Source organism: Geotrypetes seraphini, chromosome 11, assembly GCF_902459505.1.
Source record: "Geotrypetes seraphini chromosome 11, aGeoSer1.1, whole genome shotgun sequence".
Lineage (NCBI taxonomy): Eukaryota > Metazoa > Chordata > Amphibia > Gymnophiona > Dermophiidae > Geotrypetes > Geotrypetes seraphini.
Window position 1 is genome coordinate 107,440,136 of NC_047094.1, and position 19,556 is coordinate 107,459,691.

The 19,556-nt window shown below is 41.6% G+C and overlaps 1 protein-coding gene across 3 annotated transcripts in view; it reads left to right on the forward strand.

Annotated features, from left to right (window-relative positions):
* ATP9A (ATPase phospholipid transporting 9A (putative)) overlaps positions 1-19,556 on the forward strand; it is a 175,085-nt gene that overhangs the window by 16,306 nt on the left and 139,223 nt on the right. For all 3 annotated transcript variants that reach the window (XM_033914695.1, XM_033914696.1, XM_033914694.1), the window contains exons 2-4: positions 1,527-1,671; positions 11,007-11,120; positions 17,039-17,147. In XM_033914695.1, coding sequence (XP_033770586.1) covers positions 1,527-1,671; positions 11,007-11,120; positions 17,039-17,147 — 368 coding nt within the window. The remainder of the gene's footprint in view (positions 1-1,526; positions 1,672-11,006; positions 11,121-17,038; positions 17,148-19,556) is intronic.

Below are 19,556 nucleotides of genomic sequence, written 5' to 3' on the forward strand. Positions count from 1 at the left end.
GAGTTGCCGTACAGTGAGAGATTAGAGAAACTGGGCCTCTTCTCCCTTGAAAAGAGGAGACTGAGAGGGGACATGATCAAAACATTCAAAATACTGAAGGGAATAGACTTAGTAGATAAAGGCAGGTTGTTCACCCTCTCCAAGGTAGGGAGAACGAGAGGGCACTCTCTAAAGTTTAAAGGGGATAGATTCTATACAAACATAAGGAAATTCTTCTTCACCCAGAGAGTGGTGGAAAACTGGAACGCTCTTCCGGAATCTGTTATAGGGGAAAACACACTTCAGGGCTTCAAAACAAAGTTGGACAAGTTCCTGCTAAACTGGAATGTATGCAGGTGAGGCTGGACTAGAGCACTGGTCTTTGACCTGAGGGCCGCCGCGTGAGCGGACTGCTGGGCAGGATGGACCACTGGTCTGATCCAGCAGCGGCAATTCTTATGTTCTATGTATTTTGCCTCTCCTTCAGGAACAGGCCAGGTCTCCCACCATGTTATTCATGGTTTCACCATGTTCACGATGGTTTTTAATAGAAAACAGCGAATGACATATGAAAAAGTTATTCACGGTTTTTCTGTATTTGCGGTTCTGTTAATCCCCTATCACAGCGAATACGGAGGGAGAAGTGTGTATGTATGTGTAGGTATATATATGTATGTATATGTGTGTGTATATACACATATACATACATAAAGTTGGTAGTTAATGGTACCATTGAGTTCCTTTTGAGCAGAACATGCTTGAGTACCTGAACAAATTCATGTAAACTGTTCTGAGCTCCCTGGGGAGAACAGTATAGAAAACTGAATAAATAAATAGATTAAGTGCAGTTCATAGACAACGGCGTGAAAGACAAAAGTGCATGCCGACAATTTAGCGCAGTGCGCGCCGCCGCGCCGCTCTAAATTACAGTTTTTAGGGGCTCCGACGGGGGTTTTTTTGGGGAACCCCCCAGTTTACTTAATAGACATCGCGCCGGCGTTATGGGGGGTTTGGGGGGTTGTAACCCTCCATATTTTACTGTAAACTGAACTTTTTCCCTAAAAACAGGGAAAAAGTGAAGTTTTCAGTAAAATGTGGGGGGGTACAACCCCCCACAACGCCCCCACAACACGGCGCGATGTCTATTAAGTAAAGTGGGGGGGGGTTCCCCCCCCACACCCCCCCCGTCGGAACGCTAAAAACAGTAATTTAGAGCGGTGCGGCGGTGCGTGCTGCGCTCAATTGTCTGGGCGCACCTTTGTCCCGGCGCACTTTTGACCTGACACCATTAAGTGCTGGAGCCTAGACATGGCCCAAATTCAGTATTTGGGGATAATGCCGGCTGCAGCTAAAAAAAAAATACCTTGCTCACTGCCAATGGCTGAATATCTACCTTAACATTTCTAATAAACATGTTAAAACATGTCTTCCCCCTACTCTTCCCAAGGTGTACATTCCTATCTGTTGACTTGAGTCTTGCAGGGGCTGAAGTAACTGGCTGTGCTTTATAGATTGTTCCCCCTTTAAATGCTCCGTTCTCTTTGCAGGTGCTGCGAGTGGCTGAGATGCTGCGGCCAGCGGGATCTGAGACCCCGCACCGTCTGGCTCGGACATCCCGAGAAAAGAGACCAGCGATACCCTGGCAATGTGATCAACAATCAGAAATACAATTTCTTTACATTCCTTCCCGGGGTAAGTGTTTCATTTTACAAAGGAGGGACCTCAAATATTTGCTAATCTTTCATCTGTATTTGTGGTAAATTAGCATGATCGTTAATTCGGTGGTTTGATCTCTGTTTAGATTGGGAAGACGAGAACACGTGACTGAATATTATATAAGTTTGTAATGGTTGAAGTTGAGGGACAGGATACGTTATAAGAAATTGTTAATCGTTTATATGTACCTACACAATTTGGCCCCCAAACATCTCCTCCAGAGTATCCTGCCATGTGATCCGGTTCGATTGCTTCGGTCCGCAGAACATTTTGATCTGTAAATTCCATCTATAAGAGACAATTGAATTTTGGATGGCAGAATTCAAATTGAAAATTAATACAGAAAAAAAAACAAATTTTTTTTTTTTTTTTGCTTCACCAAATTGTTACATCTATTGCTTTAAATGACAGTCTGTAGCATCCAGCCAACCATGAAAATGCTTGGTGTAATTCTAAACCGAACCCTTACCATGAAAAATCAGGTTGACTCGTTGGTTCAGAAGGGTTTCTATACTCTGGAAACTAAGAACTATTAGAGCATATTTTGATATTAACTCCTTTCGACTGTTAGTTCAATCATTGGTCCTTAGTCAGCTGGACTATTGTAACATCGTTCATCTTGCTGGTGCTCAAAAAAATCTCCAAAGACTGCGCATAATTCAGAATGCAGCAGTTGGACTGATTTTTGATTTAAAGAAGTATGACCATGTCACCGATTTCTATCGTCGATTGCATTGGCTTCCGGTTGAAGCACGGGTTAAATTTAAGTTCGGCTGTATTTGTTTTAAAAATCAAAAAATAGTGCACCATAAAGTTCCCATGAGGACAGCTACCATACGTTATTACAGTGTGGCAAACTGAGGAACAAGTGGATAGTTTTCTATATATTTTTATTGGCTGGTGGCTAATTTAAACTTCACTGATTAGTATTTGTTTTAAGGCATTAACAGGTCTAATTCCAGAGTATCTTATGGAATCTTTCATTATTACAAATTCCAAACATTCTAGAAAATCCCATTCACCATTTTCATTTTCCTTCTGCAAAGGGATGCAAATATAAGAAATTCCAGGAACGATTACTTTCCTTCCAGGCAGCCTCATGGATTAGGGATCTGACTCACATATTTACACTTTCAAAACTCGTATCAACGATTCCGACTTGCTTTAAAGACACATCTTTTTATAGAATCTTTCGGAAGTTAGACATTGGATGTTTATTCATTTGTATTGTTAATCTCTGTGAACCACATAAAACTTAATGGTATTTGCGGTATACAAATGTTATGCTGAAGTTAACATCATCCAGAGATAGTATTTTCCATTGTATTGGGCCCAGGGAATGGAATAACTTCCCTGAGTATATTCGCCAACAACATACAGAATTTCAAGATTACTCAAAAGGCATCTGTTTTATCAGATGAAATACAGGGTCTGAGATTGAATAAATGAGGAAGAGAAGAGATTGATGATAGTAGGTTGCTGGTCACTGATGTCTTTTACTGTCTGGATTGTTTTTCCTGTTTGTAGGTATGTTTGTCGTTGATTCGACTTGTTTGTTATGTCATTTTTATATTTTTGTATATAAGTGTGTAACTCTCCCTGGATAAGAGCGGGGGATAAATAAACAACACAAAGAAACAATTGTATGCTATCATATATGTAGATGTTATTATATAAAAGAAATAGTTCGCAGACTTCTCTAAAAGTTGCAAAACTGTCTTCAGTGGAAACATTTCCTCTAATTCTTGTCTCTAAATTTTGAAGAAAAACATAAGAACATATTTGTAGAGGCTTTATTCTTTTCAGATAAGTTTTGCTCGATTCAGAAGGCTGCCGTTTTTTAATTAATTAATTTTTAAAATTTCTATACTGTTTTTTTTCCAAAACGGTTGATAAAAAGTTACATACATAAAATATTATAAAAATCAGAACAAGATAGGAACAAAACCAGATTCAATCTTTACATAAGGTCAATTGCTCAAAAATTTAAAGGGCTTTGGGGCTGTTGCCACGCGGCTTTATAAAAGAGGCCGTAAGGTACGCTAACAGACGAGCGCATGCTAAACGATTTAGAGCGTGCTAAACGCTAACACGTGCATGTTAGTCTGTGGACACGTTGGCGCTTAGCGCACCTTAGGAAAACAGGGGGTAAGTTTTTGTTTCTAGTCTTGCATCCTTGGAGTCTTTCGGGCTCGTTCTTCTCCTGTGGCCAAAGAGAAATAATCTTCCCGGATGCAAGATGCAGTTAAGCACCATTCAGAGAGAGACTTGGTGGACCTCTGGATCCATGGGGCTGGAGGAGTGGAATCCCTGTTGGAAATTCAACCAAACTTTGGGTATTTGTTTAACGAAGCTATTTGTACTTATAAAAAAGAAGCTTTAAGAAGGTATTTCATTTGAAGTAAATGGAAAGCTATCAGCATTTCGGGTCCTATTTGTTAAAAGATGATGATATATCAAGCATTTAATGTACATACGAGGGTCATTTCATAAATAATGCACACTATTTTTTTAAAAATTTACATTTTATTTTATCTTTTTTTTTTTTTTCCAAGTATTTCTTTACCATCCTTCAATATAGTCTCCCTGCTTTGCAATGACCGAGTCCCAATGTCCAGGAAGCTTAATTACTCCATCCAAGACACCGTTTTAGTTCAGTTGCTGAATGGCTTGGGTACCGGCGGAAAAAAGCTCTTCCCGAGATGCAAAACGATGTCCATGCATAGGTTGTGTTGGCTTTGGAAAAATGTCAAAGTCTGGTGGTCTCATGTCTAGACTGTAGGGAGCATGAGGTAACACCTCCCAGCCGTATTCGTGTAGTTTTTCAATGACATTCGTAAAGACTGAGTGACCCAGCCAAGAGCAGCAGAGGTCGGGTTTTGTTCATTTTTCTGTGCATTTTTTGCAAAAAATCACAATAATACACTGCTATGATATTTCTTCCACAAGGAACTTTGTCTGTGATGATGATGCCTTTATGATCATAAGCAAAAATCATCATTTTGTTTTACTTTTGAGCTCGTCAAAATTTTTTTGGTCTCGGTTTATAGTCAATCCTCCTTCCGATGATGGAGCTTTTTTCCTCCCCCTCCCCACCCAATGACCAACACTTAGGGTTACCGGACGTCCAGATTTCACTGGACATGTCCTCCTTTTCGAGGACATGTCCATGGGTCTGGATGGCTTTTCAAACTCCCCCCCCCCCCAACAACCCCACTCAACAAGAGCGCAAGTGTATGGGAGGGTTCCCCTCCACTCTCCCTCTCAGAGTGCAAACGGGAAGGCATAGGGCAGTGTGCATTTGTCCTGTGCACAAATGTCGGGGCGGAATTGTCGGCACGCCAATGTCCTGCGCGCTTTTGACAGGTCACTACTTTTCTCTGCCTCAGACCAACATTGCACTTACAATTCTGGTGCCCAGGAAGCTGACCCAAGCGCTCTGTGCTGGATTGGTGAGCATCTGCACATGCTCAAGGCCTCTCCAGGATTCTAGAAGAGTCCAGCAAGCCCTGAACATGCGCAGATGCTCAAGGCCCCGCATCTGCCCGGCACAGAGCATTGACGTCGACTTCCTGAGCACCAAATCTGTAAGTGTGATGTCGAACTGGGGCAGGGGGGTGCGGGTAGTAAAGGATAGCAGTGCCTAAGTGAAAATAATCAGTCTTCAACATCTGGAGCTGATGTTTTTAAAGCAGACGGTTTTCAGAGCAGTTTGGTAAGCTTTGACTCTATTTCTCTAAAGCAGACAGCGAATCTTTTGTTAGTAGGGCAGACAGTGAACTTTTTCTTTTTTAGCAGACTGAACTTGTTTTTCTAAAGCAAACAATGGAATTTTTTTTCAGCAGACTGCGGGGCTTGTCTTTTTGTTTCTGAAGGTTTGTTTTGTGTTTAAAGTGGACAATTGACCTTGAACGCTTGTGTTTTTAAGGTAGATAACATACCTATGCATTTTTAGTTTGGATTTTAATTCTGTGCATGTAGAGGTAACGGAGGGATATTTCTTTTTATTGCATATGATTGTTTATGATAGTTTTTATATGATTTGTTCTCTTCTGAATTTATGGGGAAAGATATGTTTCTTGGCTGAAGTAGTACTTGTTTTTATTTTCAGGGGTTGTGTTATTTTTTTTTTTTTTTTACAAGGATCTACACCAATGAGCTTTTTGTATGCTTTGCAATTGTTCAGATACCTTTGTTTTTTTATGTTTTTTATTGATTTTTAGATATTTTTATTTAATTTATTGGTACAAGATGATTAATGTTTGTAAACTTTTAATGAGTTATGAGGTTTTTTTTGTTGGTTTTTTTTTTTTTTTAAATGCATACATATTTTGGGATATATCATACTTTGTTGTTGCCCCTCAGCTTTGGAATGTTCTTCCCGCTCTCGTGAGAAAGGAAAAAAAAATTAGACGGCTTCAAAGGCCTTTTTAAGAGCCATTTATTTAAAGATGCGTTCAATATTTAAACCCTACTCTAGCTTCCTCCCGTCAATCTTTCAAGTTGTGATAAGCGACAATCAAATTTTAATAAAAACTTGAAACTATTTAAATGTAGTCTACTTGAATATACACACTGAATACATACAATGCATGCTAGTTTTATATTTGTTTTATACTTGATTTATATATGGATTAAAAAAAAAAATTAGTTATGGCAGAATCCTTGACACTCGCATACCCAAATTTCCAATCTCGGTTTATATTAGAGTCAACCTTTTCCCCTCCTTTTTTTTTGGGGGGGGGAAAGATTCTCAGTTTATATTTGAGTATATGTACGTTTTGATGTGTTTGTTTATTTTCTCTTGATCCTATTTTCTGTTCTTAAATAAATTGGCTTATTTCATTATTAAACCTCTCTGTGACTGTGTTATTCGATTCTCCTGGCCTCGCTTGCTCAGGCAGGAAATGGAATGTGAAAGCATTACCCAGCTAACTCCCTCTGATAAGCGGACTTAAAGCAGGAGCAATTAGTTCCTCTTAAACAGGAAGCAATGTGTGCTCCTGCATTAATCTTTTTCAGGTAATACATGGTAAAGCGAACATTGGCAAACAAAAAAATGGAAGAAATCCTAAAATACTGCCACATTAGAAATGGGCCTAGCACATGGGAAAGTCCCTCCTAAAGTGGCTTAATAAAAGGGCCTCATCAATAGTGAACAAAGGACAAAGAAAGGTACTGCAGACAGATGTACAAGATGCAGGTAAAATTTATTTTAAACAAACAAATTGATGACCACTTTATATAAAATATGGGACCCAACACGGTTCTTCAGCAGTACATTATCACCGCCTAAGTACACAACATACAGATCACAACTTTATGGGACCCCTGAAGAAGATGTGTTTTTCGAAACACAGACCATTTTTGGTCCCATATTTTATATAAAGTGGTCTTTCTAGGGTTACCAGATTTTCCATCTGGAAAATCCAGAACCCCGAGACCCGCCCCCAGGCCTGCCTAGTCCTACCCAGCCCCTCCCTCCCTCCCCCATTTCCTGTTCTTGTTGGGCAGCACATTCAAGCATGCACGAATGGGATGCAATGATGTCACACGCGCGCATGCATGATGTCATCGTGTCATATCCTTGCATGCATCCTGCACGAAGGAAAGCTTTTCAAAACACAGACATGTCCTCAAAAGGAGGACATCTCTGGGGCAATCCAGATGTCTGGTAACCCTAGGTCTATCTGTATGCAAAAATTTGTTTAAAATCAACTTTGCCTGCGTCTTGTGCATCTGTCTGCGGCACTTTTCTTTGTCTTTGGTTCACCGTATTTTTACTGCAGATATGTTGCATTTTCTTTGTCCTTCCTCATTGTTAGAACATTATCATAGCCTTTAACACGGTGACGGGACTAAGTCGTGCGAGACAACTGAGCGCAAAGTTGACGGCGCACCGAAGAAAAGCACTATTTTAAAGGGCTCCAACGGGGGTGTGTGGGGGGGGGAACCCCCCCACTTTACTTAACAGACATTGCGCTGGCGTTGTGGGGGGTTTGGGGGGTTGTAACCCCCCACATTATACTTAAATCTGAACTTTTTCCCTAAAAAACAGGCAAAAAGATCGGTTTCAAGTATAATGAGGGGGATTACAACCCCCCACAACGCCAGCGCGATGTCTGTTAAGTAAAATAGGGGGGTTCCCCACCAACAGCCCCGTCGGAACCATTTAAAATAGTGCTTTTCTTCGGCGCCCCTTCAACCTTGCGCTCAGTTGTCTGCGCGCCGTTGTCTCGCGCGATTTTGTCTATGAACCCTTTAACACACTAGTCTCAATGATGGCTCCAGGGTGGTGGACCGCCTTTCCTAAGGAATTAAAACTAGAAAAGGAAACCGGAAAGTTCAAGAAACAGATGAAGATCATCCTCTTCACAGAATACTATAGCCAATAATGTAACAAAGAGGCTGGTCCCCACGAGGAACATCTTCAAGGTTTCAAGGTTTATTAGATATTTGATGAATTGCTGAATCTGTTTACAAAGTGATGTACATAATTATAAAATAGAATAGAATTAAAAAATACAAAATACATGAACATAGAGACTGAGACAGGACAAACATTAGTTGGAAGGGGAGGAGGGTAAAAAGATACATCTGTTATATCGAGAAAGACAAATAAGGGAAAAAACAAAAGGAAACAGGGTAGTTAAAAAAATATCATAAGTCGAAAAAGGTTTAAATGTTAAAATCATCTTTAAAAAGGTGTGTTTTCAAGGATTTTTTTAAAAGAAGGGATATCTTTTTCGTTTTTGATGTGTTGAGGCAGAGTTCCACCATTGGGGACCGATTACAGAAAACATGTCTGATCTTCGTGTACCTATTATTTTTAGAGAAGGAACAACTAATAGATTTTGAAAAGATGATCTGAGTGTACGCGCAGGGCTGTGGGGAATTAGCATTCTTGATATAAACAGAGGTTCGTTGTAAGCCAAAGTTTTAAATATAAGCAACATAACCTTAAACAATATGCGATGGCTAACAGGGAGCCAATGAGCGTCGATAAATAATGGTGTAACATGATCATATTTTCTAGCGTTATAGATCAGTTTAATAGCAGTATTTTGGATAATTTGCAGACGTCGCTTTTCTTTTTGAGTAATGTTAAGTAGTAAAGAATTACAATAATCCATTTTAGCTATTACTAGTGAATGAATCAAAATGTTGCGTGATTTGGGCTCGAGAAATTTGGCAATAGATCGTATTAAGCGTAGTTTATAAAAGCATGTTTTAACTATGTTATTGATATGATCTTGGAATACTAATTTATCGTCGATTATAACCCCTAAAATTTTTAATTTGGGAACGATTTCTATTGGGGTATTATTAAGGATGAATAGCGACTTCAGACCGATCACAAAAAACTTCAATTCAACACGTATTGTAAATGATGTCAGGTAGAAGGGATTCATTCATACCAAAACGGACAGAAAAAGACTGTAGACAAAATCATAAAACGCAACGGAGAAAAATAAACCTCAATTGAGAGCAGCCGGGACTACACAAGTGCCCTAAGCCGCTCTCATCATCACAGGTTTATAAAAAACTTCAGACCGATATCATTTTTCCAGGTAAAAATCATTGCCTTTGTTTTATTTATGTTTAAGGCTAATTTGTTTGCGTTGAGCCAGTTTTGAACTAATTCAAGTTTTTTATTTAGTGACGTAATGTCTTCATGATTTTCAGGGTTAAGAGGGTGAATTAAAGTATCTATAGGATAAGATAATCATAACACTAATAACTAGATTTATCAAGAAGTTAGTACTTCCAAGATGAACATAGATTAGGATTATTAGGATTATTTTTTTTTATATACTGCCTATCAAGGTTATCTAAGCGGTTTACAGTCAGGTACTCAAGCATTTTCCCTATCTGTCCCAGTGGGCTCACAATCTATCTAACGTACCTGGGGCTATGGAGAATTAAGTGACTTGCCTAGGGTCACAAGGAGCAGCGCGGGGTTTGAACCCATAACCCCAGGGTTCTGAGGCTGTAGCTTCAACCACTGCGCCACACACTCCTCCGATACATGATCACGATACATGCTGCTTTAAACTGGTGTGGGGAATGGCCCCCACCTATCTCTTACCACATTTCGAGCTACACATCCCTAGTAGGACAACCAGAAATTCCAATCTTTTTGCCTATCCACTGATTGCAAATACAGGTCCTTTCTGGACAGAACGTTGAAGTTTCAAGCTAGCAAAGAGCAGACCTGGCTAGGCAACTACATCGACAGAGCTAGGTTGACCTACGGCGCATTTCGGAAAGAAATTAAGACAGCACTATTCAATAGATTTATCTCCTAATCGGTTACCATTTCTAAAACGATTAACACCATGCTGATAACTTGAGAAATATGTGTATTGTACTAATTGTATTCTGTAATTTGCTTACTGTACTGTGACATCCTCGCTATTTGTATTCTGTAATTCGCTGATTGTCCAGCTCTCTTCACTGTAACCGCCTAGAAGTCGTAAGATTGTGGCGGTATAGAAAAAATAAAGTTATTATTAAGCGTAAATTGAAATAGGAGTAGTACGAGCACAGTACACAATACTAAATATGAATGTATATATTTATATGTGTATATAAGAATGTATAAGATGAATAAATATGATATTTTTTATATAGGTATGTATAAGCAGGTAGAGTATGGCGCAGTGGTTAAAGCTACAGCCTCAGCACCCTGGAGTTGTGGGCTCAAACCCACGCTGCTCCTTGTGACCCTGGGCAAGTCACTTAATCCCCTCATTGCCCCAGGTACATTAGATAGCTTGTGAACCCACCGAGACAGACGGGGAATATGCTTGAGTACCTGAATCAATTCATGTAAACCGTTCTGAGCTCTCCTGGGAGAACGGTATGGAAAATTTAAATAAATAAATAGATTGATTATAATTATTCATTTTAGCAATCATCTAAGTATTTTATGCATAATCTATATGATAGCATAATTGTTTGATTATGGTTTAAGAGGGCTCTATTGAGAGCCAACTCGGAAAACGCTATCTCTGTATTGTAACACCTTTATAAAAGCACAAGTATTGATTATGGTTTAATAATGTCTGTATTGAAACCATCCCAGGAAATGCAAACCCTGTTTTGTAACACCATTACAAAGCTCGTATAAACTGCTCTGAATTGACTCCCCCAGTCATTAGCAGCAGTGTAGAAGCTTACAATAAACTATTGAAAAAATAGATTTCAGCAAATATTTTTAGGTTTGATGCGCTGACATGATTCTACACATAATTTGCATTAATTTCCAGTGCAGTCCTCATTGACAACTTCTTTTTTTTTTTTTTTAGGTGCTGTTTAACCAATTTAAATATTTCTTCAATCTTTACTTTTTATTCCTGGCCTGTTCTCAGTTTGTGCCTGAAATGAGACTTGGTGCCCTTTATACCTACTGGGTACCCTTGGTATGTAACATTTAACTCCTTACCTGCCTTAAAAGACTTAAAGATCTCAATATGTATACTTAGGAGGAAAGGCGAGAAAGGGGAGATATGATAGAAGATGTTTAAATACATACATGGCGTAAGTGCGCATGAGTCAAGCCTTTCATTTGAAAGAAAGCTGTGGAATGAGATGGCTTAGGATGGAAGTTAAGAGGTGATAGGCTCAGGAGTAATCTAAGGAAATACTTTTTTACAGAAAGGGTGGTCTAAGCGATCTTTCTAAGCTCTTGCCCCGTGCAGAGCTGGGAACAAAACTGGCTGCCGTGAGCTCCTGCGAGACCATGGGAACTCACGGCAGCCATTTTTGTTCCCGGCTCTGCACGGGGCAGGAGCATAGGAAGATCGCTTCCACCCTGCTTCACCGCTAGACCATCAGGTTTTAAAAAGTAAGTACAGTGGAGAGGTCCGGGAGGCGGGGGTGAGTCACCCAGATGAAAACTGCGAATAACCAAAGTCGCGAGTTCCAAACCCACAAATATGGAGGGGGTTGTGTATAATCAAATCTATGACCCTTGACCCTTTTTCCTATTCATTATGGATATCCTGAAAACCCGATTGGTTGGGTGTGTCCTACAGACTAGGTTAAGAACCCCATGTTTAAGCCATATCTTCATATAAGTTTCCTCAAAATATTAAGGAGCTAGCTGACCTAATTTCTACTGGTAAATTTTAATCAATGAAGTGCTGAACTCATGGAGATTGTGTGGCACAAGGGTTAGAGCTACAGTTTCAGTACCCTGAGGTTGTGGGTTCAAATCCCACGCTGCTCCTTGTGTCCCTGGGCAAGTCACTTAATCCCCCACTGTCCTAGGTACATTAGATAGTGTTAGGCTGCCTGGACAGATAGGGAAAAAAATGCTTGAGAACCTGAATGTACACCACTTAGATTATAAGTGATATATAAATGCTAAAAATAAATAGCCACTTTTATAACAATTGTTTTGGGTATTTCCGATGCTTGACTGCCTCCCCTCACCCATACACACACAAGGTAAAAATAATTTGAAGTGAATTGAACCTGTTTAGATCAATCAAATATCTTTAACCAAATAATCAAAGAATATAATGGGCTAAGTCAGACCACTGAAAAACTGCAGTGTAACATACCCAGATTATGACTTATACAGGTTAAGTTTAAGACAGTGATTTTTCCTACCCAAATTAAGATTGTTTAACTGGATTATGCTGTGTATCTGCATTTTCTAGTTAAGATAGAACTATACCTCCTTCCAATCCCAATCAGTTAAATTTTATTTGCGTCTGGATACAGTTTAATGGGTTGGCGGGCTCCAATTATGTCAGAAGGAAAGACTTGGCTGGACGAATTTCTTAAATATTGACCCTTCTAGATCTGAAGATTCCTAACCTGTCCCAGTGTCTCCACTTCTACTCAAGCTTTCAGACTACACTTCTCCCTCCATATTCACGGTTTCAGCATTCGTGGTTTTGATTATTCATGGTTTTTAGCTTGCTGGCTCCTCCCCCCTCCACCCAAGTTACGTCAGCTTGCAGAGAGAAATCGCTGATTCCAAGCGTTTACAGAAAAAAATCGCTGATTCCCAGCACTTTCTTCACCGTGTTTTGCCTCTCCTTCAGGTCTCCCACCATGTTATTGACGGTTTCACCATATTCACAATGGTTTTTAATAGAAAACCGCGAATAACATATGAAAAAGTTATTTGCAGTTTTTCTGTATTCATGGGTCTGTTAATCCCCTATTGCAGCGAATACGGATGTATATTTTTATACATGAGTTTACCGTAACACTTTCTGCGCTATTGCAGGGGTAATGCTAGACCACCTGGCTCTATGCTTTTATCTCCTGCTAGCCTGCACCTTTAAAGGGGACTGTGAGAGTGTAGTGTTTGAGGACCCTTTGGACAAGAAAGACCCTCTTTGGGAGCTGGAGATAAAGGGCAGGTCCAAAAGGAGGGTCCTAAATACTTATTTAAAAACGTTTATATCTCACACTCGCCGGCAGTTTTAAAACAGAGTCAAACAGCAAAAAGAAGCCCAAAGGTTTCACAGTGAGAGAAGGGATACCCCCCCCAAAAAAAAGACAGAAACTCTGAAACACAATGTTCTTGGAATGTTGCTTATTAAAAAGGAAAATCTGAATGTTTTTACGAAGGTGTGCTAGGGTTTTTAGCGCACGCACAAAATTACCTTGCGCTATAGCGTGCGGTAGACAAAAATCTACCGCCGCCTAAAAAGGAGGCGGTAGTGGCTAGTGCCCTTGGGAATTTAATGCATACTATTGCACCTTTGTAAAAGGAGCTCCTAGTCTGTTTCATGTTGTATTTAATATTTGTATACAGTACTTTGTTGTTGTTTTTTTATTAATTTTATAAAAAAAAAAAATTTGAACTAAAAAATAAAATCAAGGCAAATAGAACCACTGTGGGGAGCAGCTGACCCAGTCTGTAGTAACGGACCCAACACGGTCCGTGTTTCAGCTTGCAAGAGCCTTCCTCAGGGGTCCATACGAATGATGTAATGCAGCCGCTCTTTGTCCAACTTTGACTTCTCTATCGAATAAGTGTACAATTCTGGAGGCCACATTACCGTATAGATGTGCTGAGAGTTGAGTCAGTTCAGTGAATGGCCACCAGGATGGTCTCGGGACTCAAGGATCTTTCGTTTGAAGAGAGGCTGAATAAATTGCGGCTATACTCCCTAGAAGAACGTAGGGAGATGGGAGACATGATTGAGACATTTAAATATATCACAGGTCGTATCGAGGTGGAAGATGACTTTTTCTTTCTTAAAGGACCCTCGGCCACAAGAGGGCATCCACTGAAAATCAGAGGCGGGAAATTTCACGGCAACGCCAGAAAATATTTCTTCACCGAAAGAGGGTTGATCATTGGAATGAGCTTCCAGTACAGGTGGTCGAGGCCAGCAGCGTACCAGATTTTAAGAATAAATGGGATGCACTTGTTGGATCTCTAGGAGGGTAGAGTTAAGGGGAGGGGTCATCAGAGCAGGATCTCCAAGAAGACAGTAGGGGAAGGGTTAATTGAGTGGGCAGACTTGATGGGCTGTGGTCCTTTTCTGCCGTCATTTTCTATGTTTCTAAGGAGTGTTTCATTTGCATTACATCCATAGTAACATAGTAGATGACGGCAGATAAAGACCCGAATGGTCCATCCAGTCTGCCCAACCTGATTCAATTTAAAAAAATTTTTTTTTTTTTTTTTTTTAATTTTTTCTTCTTAGCTATTTCTGGGCAAGAATCCAAAGCTTTACCTGGTACTGTGCTTGGGTTCCAACTGCCAAAATCTCTGTTAAGACTTACTCCAGCCCATCTACACCCTACCAGCCATTGAAGCCCTCCCCTGCCCATCCTACACCAAATGGCCATACACAGACCGTGCAAGTCTGCCCAGTAACTGGCCTAGTTCAATATTTAATATTATTTTCTGATTCTAAATCTTCTGTGTTCATCCCACGCTTCTTTGAACTCAGTCACAGTTTTACTCTCCACCACCTCTCTCGGGAGCGCATTCCAGGCATCCACTACCCTCTCCGTAAAGTAGAATTTCCTAACATTGCCCCTGAATCTACCACCCCTCAACCTCAAATTATGTCCTCTGGTTTTACCATTTTCCTTTCTCTGGAAAAGATTTTGTTCTACGTTAATACCCTTCAAGTATTTGAACGTCTGAATCATATCTCCCCTGTCTCTCCTTTCCTTATACATATTCAGGGCTTCCAGTCTCTCCTCATACGTCTTCTGGCAAGCCTCCTATCATTTTCGTCGCCCTCCTCTGGACCGCCTCAAGTCTTCTTACGTCTTTCGCCAGATACGGTCTCCAAAACTGAACACAATACTCCAAGTGGGGCCTCACCAATGACCTGTACAGGGGCATCAACACTTTCTTCCTTCTACTGACTACGCCTCTCTTTATACAGCCCAGCATCCTTCTGGCAGCAGCCACTGCCTTGTCACATTCCTCTAACTTTTGCAGATCCTTTTTCATATTTTCCACTCCCTCTTCGGTGTCTACTCTGTTACAAATCTTGGTATCATCTACAAAAAGGCACACTTTTCCTTATAACCCTTCAGCAATGTCACTCACAAACATATTGAACAGGATTGGCCCCAGCACTGAACCCTGAGGGACTCCACTAGTCACCTTTCCTTCCTTCGAGCGACTTCCATTAACCACCACCCTCTGGCGTCTGTCCGACAGCCAGTTTCGGACCCAGTTCACCACTTTGGGTCCTAACTTCAGCCCTTCAAGTTTGTTCAACAGCCTCCTATGAGGAACTGTATCAAAGGCTTTGCTGAAATCCAAGTAAATTACATCTAGCATATGTCCTCGATCCAGCTCTCTGGTCACCCAATCAAAAAATTCAATCGGGTTCGTTTGGCACGATTTACCTTTTGTAAAGCCATGTTGCCTCGGATCCTGTAACCCATTAGATTCAAGGAAGTACACTATCCTTTCTTTCAGCAACACTTCCATTATTTTTCCAACAACTGAAGTGAGGCTCACCGGCCTGTAGTTTCCTGCTTCATCCCTGTGACCACTTTTATGAATAGGGACCACATCCGCTCTCCTCCAATCCCCAGGAATCACTCCCGTCTCCAGAGATTTGTTGAACAAGTCTTTAATAGGACTCGCCAGAACCTCTCTGAGCTCCCTTAGTATCCTGGGATGGATCCCGTCTGGTCCCATCGCTTTGTCCACCTTCAGTTTTTCAAGTTGCTCATAAACACCCTCCTCCGTGAACGGCGCAGAATCTACTCCATTTTCTCGTGTAACTTTGCCAGACAATCTCGGTCCTTCTCCAGGATTTTCTTCTGTGAACACAGAACAGAAGTATTTGTTTAGCACATTTGCTTTCTCCTCATCACTCTCCACATATTTGTTCCCAGCATCTTTCAGCCTAGCAATTCCATTTTTTATCTTCCTCCTTTCACTAATATATCTGAAAAAGTTTTTATCTCCCTTTTTTACATTTTTAGCCATTTGTTCTTCCGCCTGTGACTTCGCCAAACGTATCTCTCTCTTGGCTTCTTTCAGTTTCACCCTGTAGTCCTTTCTGCTCTCCTACTACTGATTGGCTCAGCTGCTCCCCATAGTGGATGTATTTGCCTTGATTTTACTTTTTAATAAACAACATTTCAAGAGCATTGTATTCCACAGTTTCTGCCTTTTTTTGGTATCCTATCTCTCACTGTGGAAGTTTTGGGCTTCTTTTTAACATAAGAACATAAGAATTGCCGCTGCTGGGTCAGACCAGTGGTCCATAGTGCCCAGCAGTCCGCTCACGCGGCAGCCCTTAGGTCAAAGACCAGTGCCCTAACTGAGACTAGCCCTACCTGCAGGAACTTGTCTAACTTTGTCTTGAATCCCTGGAGGGTGTTTCCCCTTTGACAGATTCCGGAAGAGCGTTCCAGTTTTCTACCACTCTCTGGGTGAAGAAAAATTTCCTTATGTTTGTATGGAATCTATCCCCTTTAAACTTTAGAGAGTGCCCTCTCATTCTCCCTACCTTGGAGAGGATGAACAGTCTTTCTTTATCTACTAAGTCTATTCCCTTCAGTATTTTGAGTGTTTCGATCATGTCCCCTCTGTCTCCTCTTTTCAAGGGAGAAGATGACTCTCCAGGGCCGAATCTGGAGTGCATCTGCGCATGCATGGATGCAACATGGCAAAGTCGCATGCATGCATGCAATGTCATCACGGCGCTTCTGCGCATGCGCAGATGCACTCCAGTTTTGGCCCGAAGAGACAAGATTCGCGAGGGACTGGGGCTGGGCGGCGGGATGGGGCAGAATGGGGCAGGGCCACACACCCTTTTTCTAGATGCAAAATCTGGTAACTCCGGGAGAATTATCTGGTTTTCTTTCTCTCTGTCCCTTTCAGGGTTTCGTTCTGGCAGTCACCATCATTCGAGAGGCGGTGGAAGAGATCCGATGCTACCTGCGTGACAAGGAAGTCAATTCCCAGATCTACAGCAAGCTCACACGCAGAGGTCAGCTCTCCAGCTCCTGTTTTCACAAACTAGTTCTATTCCATCTTGGTCTCTTGTAGGCAGTTGCAGGAGTTTATTTAAAAAATTTATATACCGCCTTTAAACAACGCGGTTTCCATAAAAAATTAAACATACATAATTGCAGAGTAGAAAACAGAATTACATTTCTAAAATTAAATTAAACTATCATAAAATCTGGGGGAAGGGGCAGCTTAATCAAGTGCTATTAACAGGAAAGAAAGGAGAGATCAGCATGGCTACAGTTTGCAGGCAAGAAGGCACGTTCCAGGCACTGGGGGTGGGGGGTGGGGGAGTGCAGAGTTTTAAAAATTTCTATACCGCCTAAGTCCTAAGCAAAACACACATAATCAAAACAACACAATACATTGACTCATCACAGTTATCTAACTTACTAAAACTAGTTCAAGACTAGTAAAACTTCAGTAAAGATTTAGGGACTGGATCTGGGTGAGAGAATTGTCTTTTGGTCAAAGCCCATCAACTGACCAGTGCAAAGTTCGATTAAGGGTTTGGCTTCTGTTAGTCAGAGCCCACCATCTTATCAGGGTAACTGGAATTTGGAAATTATAAATCACTAGTCTTTAAGCCCGTTACATTAACGGGTGCTAGAATAGAGTGTCTTTCTGTCTGTGTTTCTTTATCTCTCTCTCCTTGGCTGCTGTCTGTGTCCTTCTGTCTACCCCCCCCCCCCCCCCCGAGCAAAGCTGTCTGCCCCCAGCACACACCTCCCACCCAAAGCAGCCCCTTTTCCCTCTCCCTATCTCTCCATGACCCCTTCTGTCTCACCCTAGCACACCCCTCCCCCAAAGCAGCCCCCTTTCCTTCTCCCTGTCTCTACATGGGCCCTTCTGTCTTCCCCCAGAGTAAAACTGTTTGTCCCCAGCACACCTCCCCCCCAAAGCAGCCCCCTTTCCCTCTCCCTATCTCTCCATGGCCCCTTTCTCTCTCCCTCTGGCCCCCTGAATTAATCCCGCTGCTTACCTGGCCTGCTCCTCTTCAAAGCAGGCTGTGATCGTGGTGGCCGGCCCCAGCGAACTTCGCAGGCCGCTCCCCAACCCGGAAGCACGCTCCCCCCGACGCGATCCCGTGCGTCAGAGGGAACGTGCCACCGAGCCGGAAAGCAGCCCGCGAGACCCGCCAAAGCTGGCCACGATCGCAGGCTGGCCCGAAGAGGAGGATCAGCGGCAGCGACAGCAGCGGTGAGCGAGGGCGGGAGGTATGGTTTCCAGCTTGGTGAGGTGAGGACGGGAGGTCTGCTGTGCTTCCTTCGGGTTAGTGAGGGCGGGAGGAGGGCCGGGTGATCATTGGCCGGGTTCTAAAATGGAACACGGCCACGGATCACACACCACGGCCGCAGTAATCACGCTTTTTTAAAAGCGCATGCGCCACTAACCTTTTATTATATAGGATATATAGACTATAGAAATCTAACCTAATAAAAAGCTCTTGCAAACAGACATCTTGTTCTTACATAACCTCAAACATCCTGGCAGAGCATTCCATTTCAGAGGACCTGCCACTGAAATGGCTGTTGTTTGCGTCTTCTCCCGCCTTTCCTCCAAAGTATACAGATTGAGATCTTTTAAGTCTGTCCCCATACGTCTTATGACAAAGACCACTGACCATTATAATAGCCTTCCTCTGGACCGACTCTATTCTGTTTATATCTTTTTGAAGGTGCAATCTTCCGAATTGGCCACAATATTGTAAATGAGGTCTCACCGGAGTCTTATATAGGGGCATCAGCTCATATAGCATATACGTTTTAAATAAATATTGTGTGGCTACACACCTCTAAAGCTGCCATAGCTGCCTCGAAGGAGACTGCTACAGTAATGACAGGCTTATTCTCACCCTACTCCCTCCCCAAGCTCAAGGTTCTTCCATCTTGAGGTGACTCTGACAGAAGACACACCCTGAATCTAGAATTGAGCACGCAAGGGATTAGAGGATCATTTTATACTTAAAGGTGTAAGAATGACCAGGGACCTCATTGTTTCTACTAATCACAACTTTCAAACCTGTATTAATTAGCCTCTTGTTCTGAACATCTTTCTTGATCACTCGGTCACTCACTGGACACCTGAACCAGATACTTGTCACTTTTCCATCCTGGTCACTTTCCATTTTTTATTTTTTTATTTTTTTGCTTCTTCTGGTCATTCAGTTGAATTTATGAAATTGGCATAGTGGATTAATAATGAATATCCATAATTACAATTTTGAGTACCATGCTTGGGCAGACCAGTGGTTCATTGAGCCTAATATTCGTTCAGATGACTTGTATTGGCCACTCTCAAAGGTAGAATCTAACTGTCCACAGTTCTGATACATGTTATATACTGCAGTGAAACAGGAGACTTGTTTTCAGCAGAGCAGCTCAGGCTC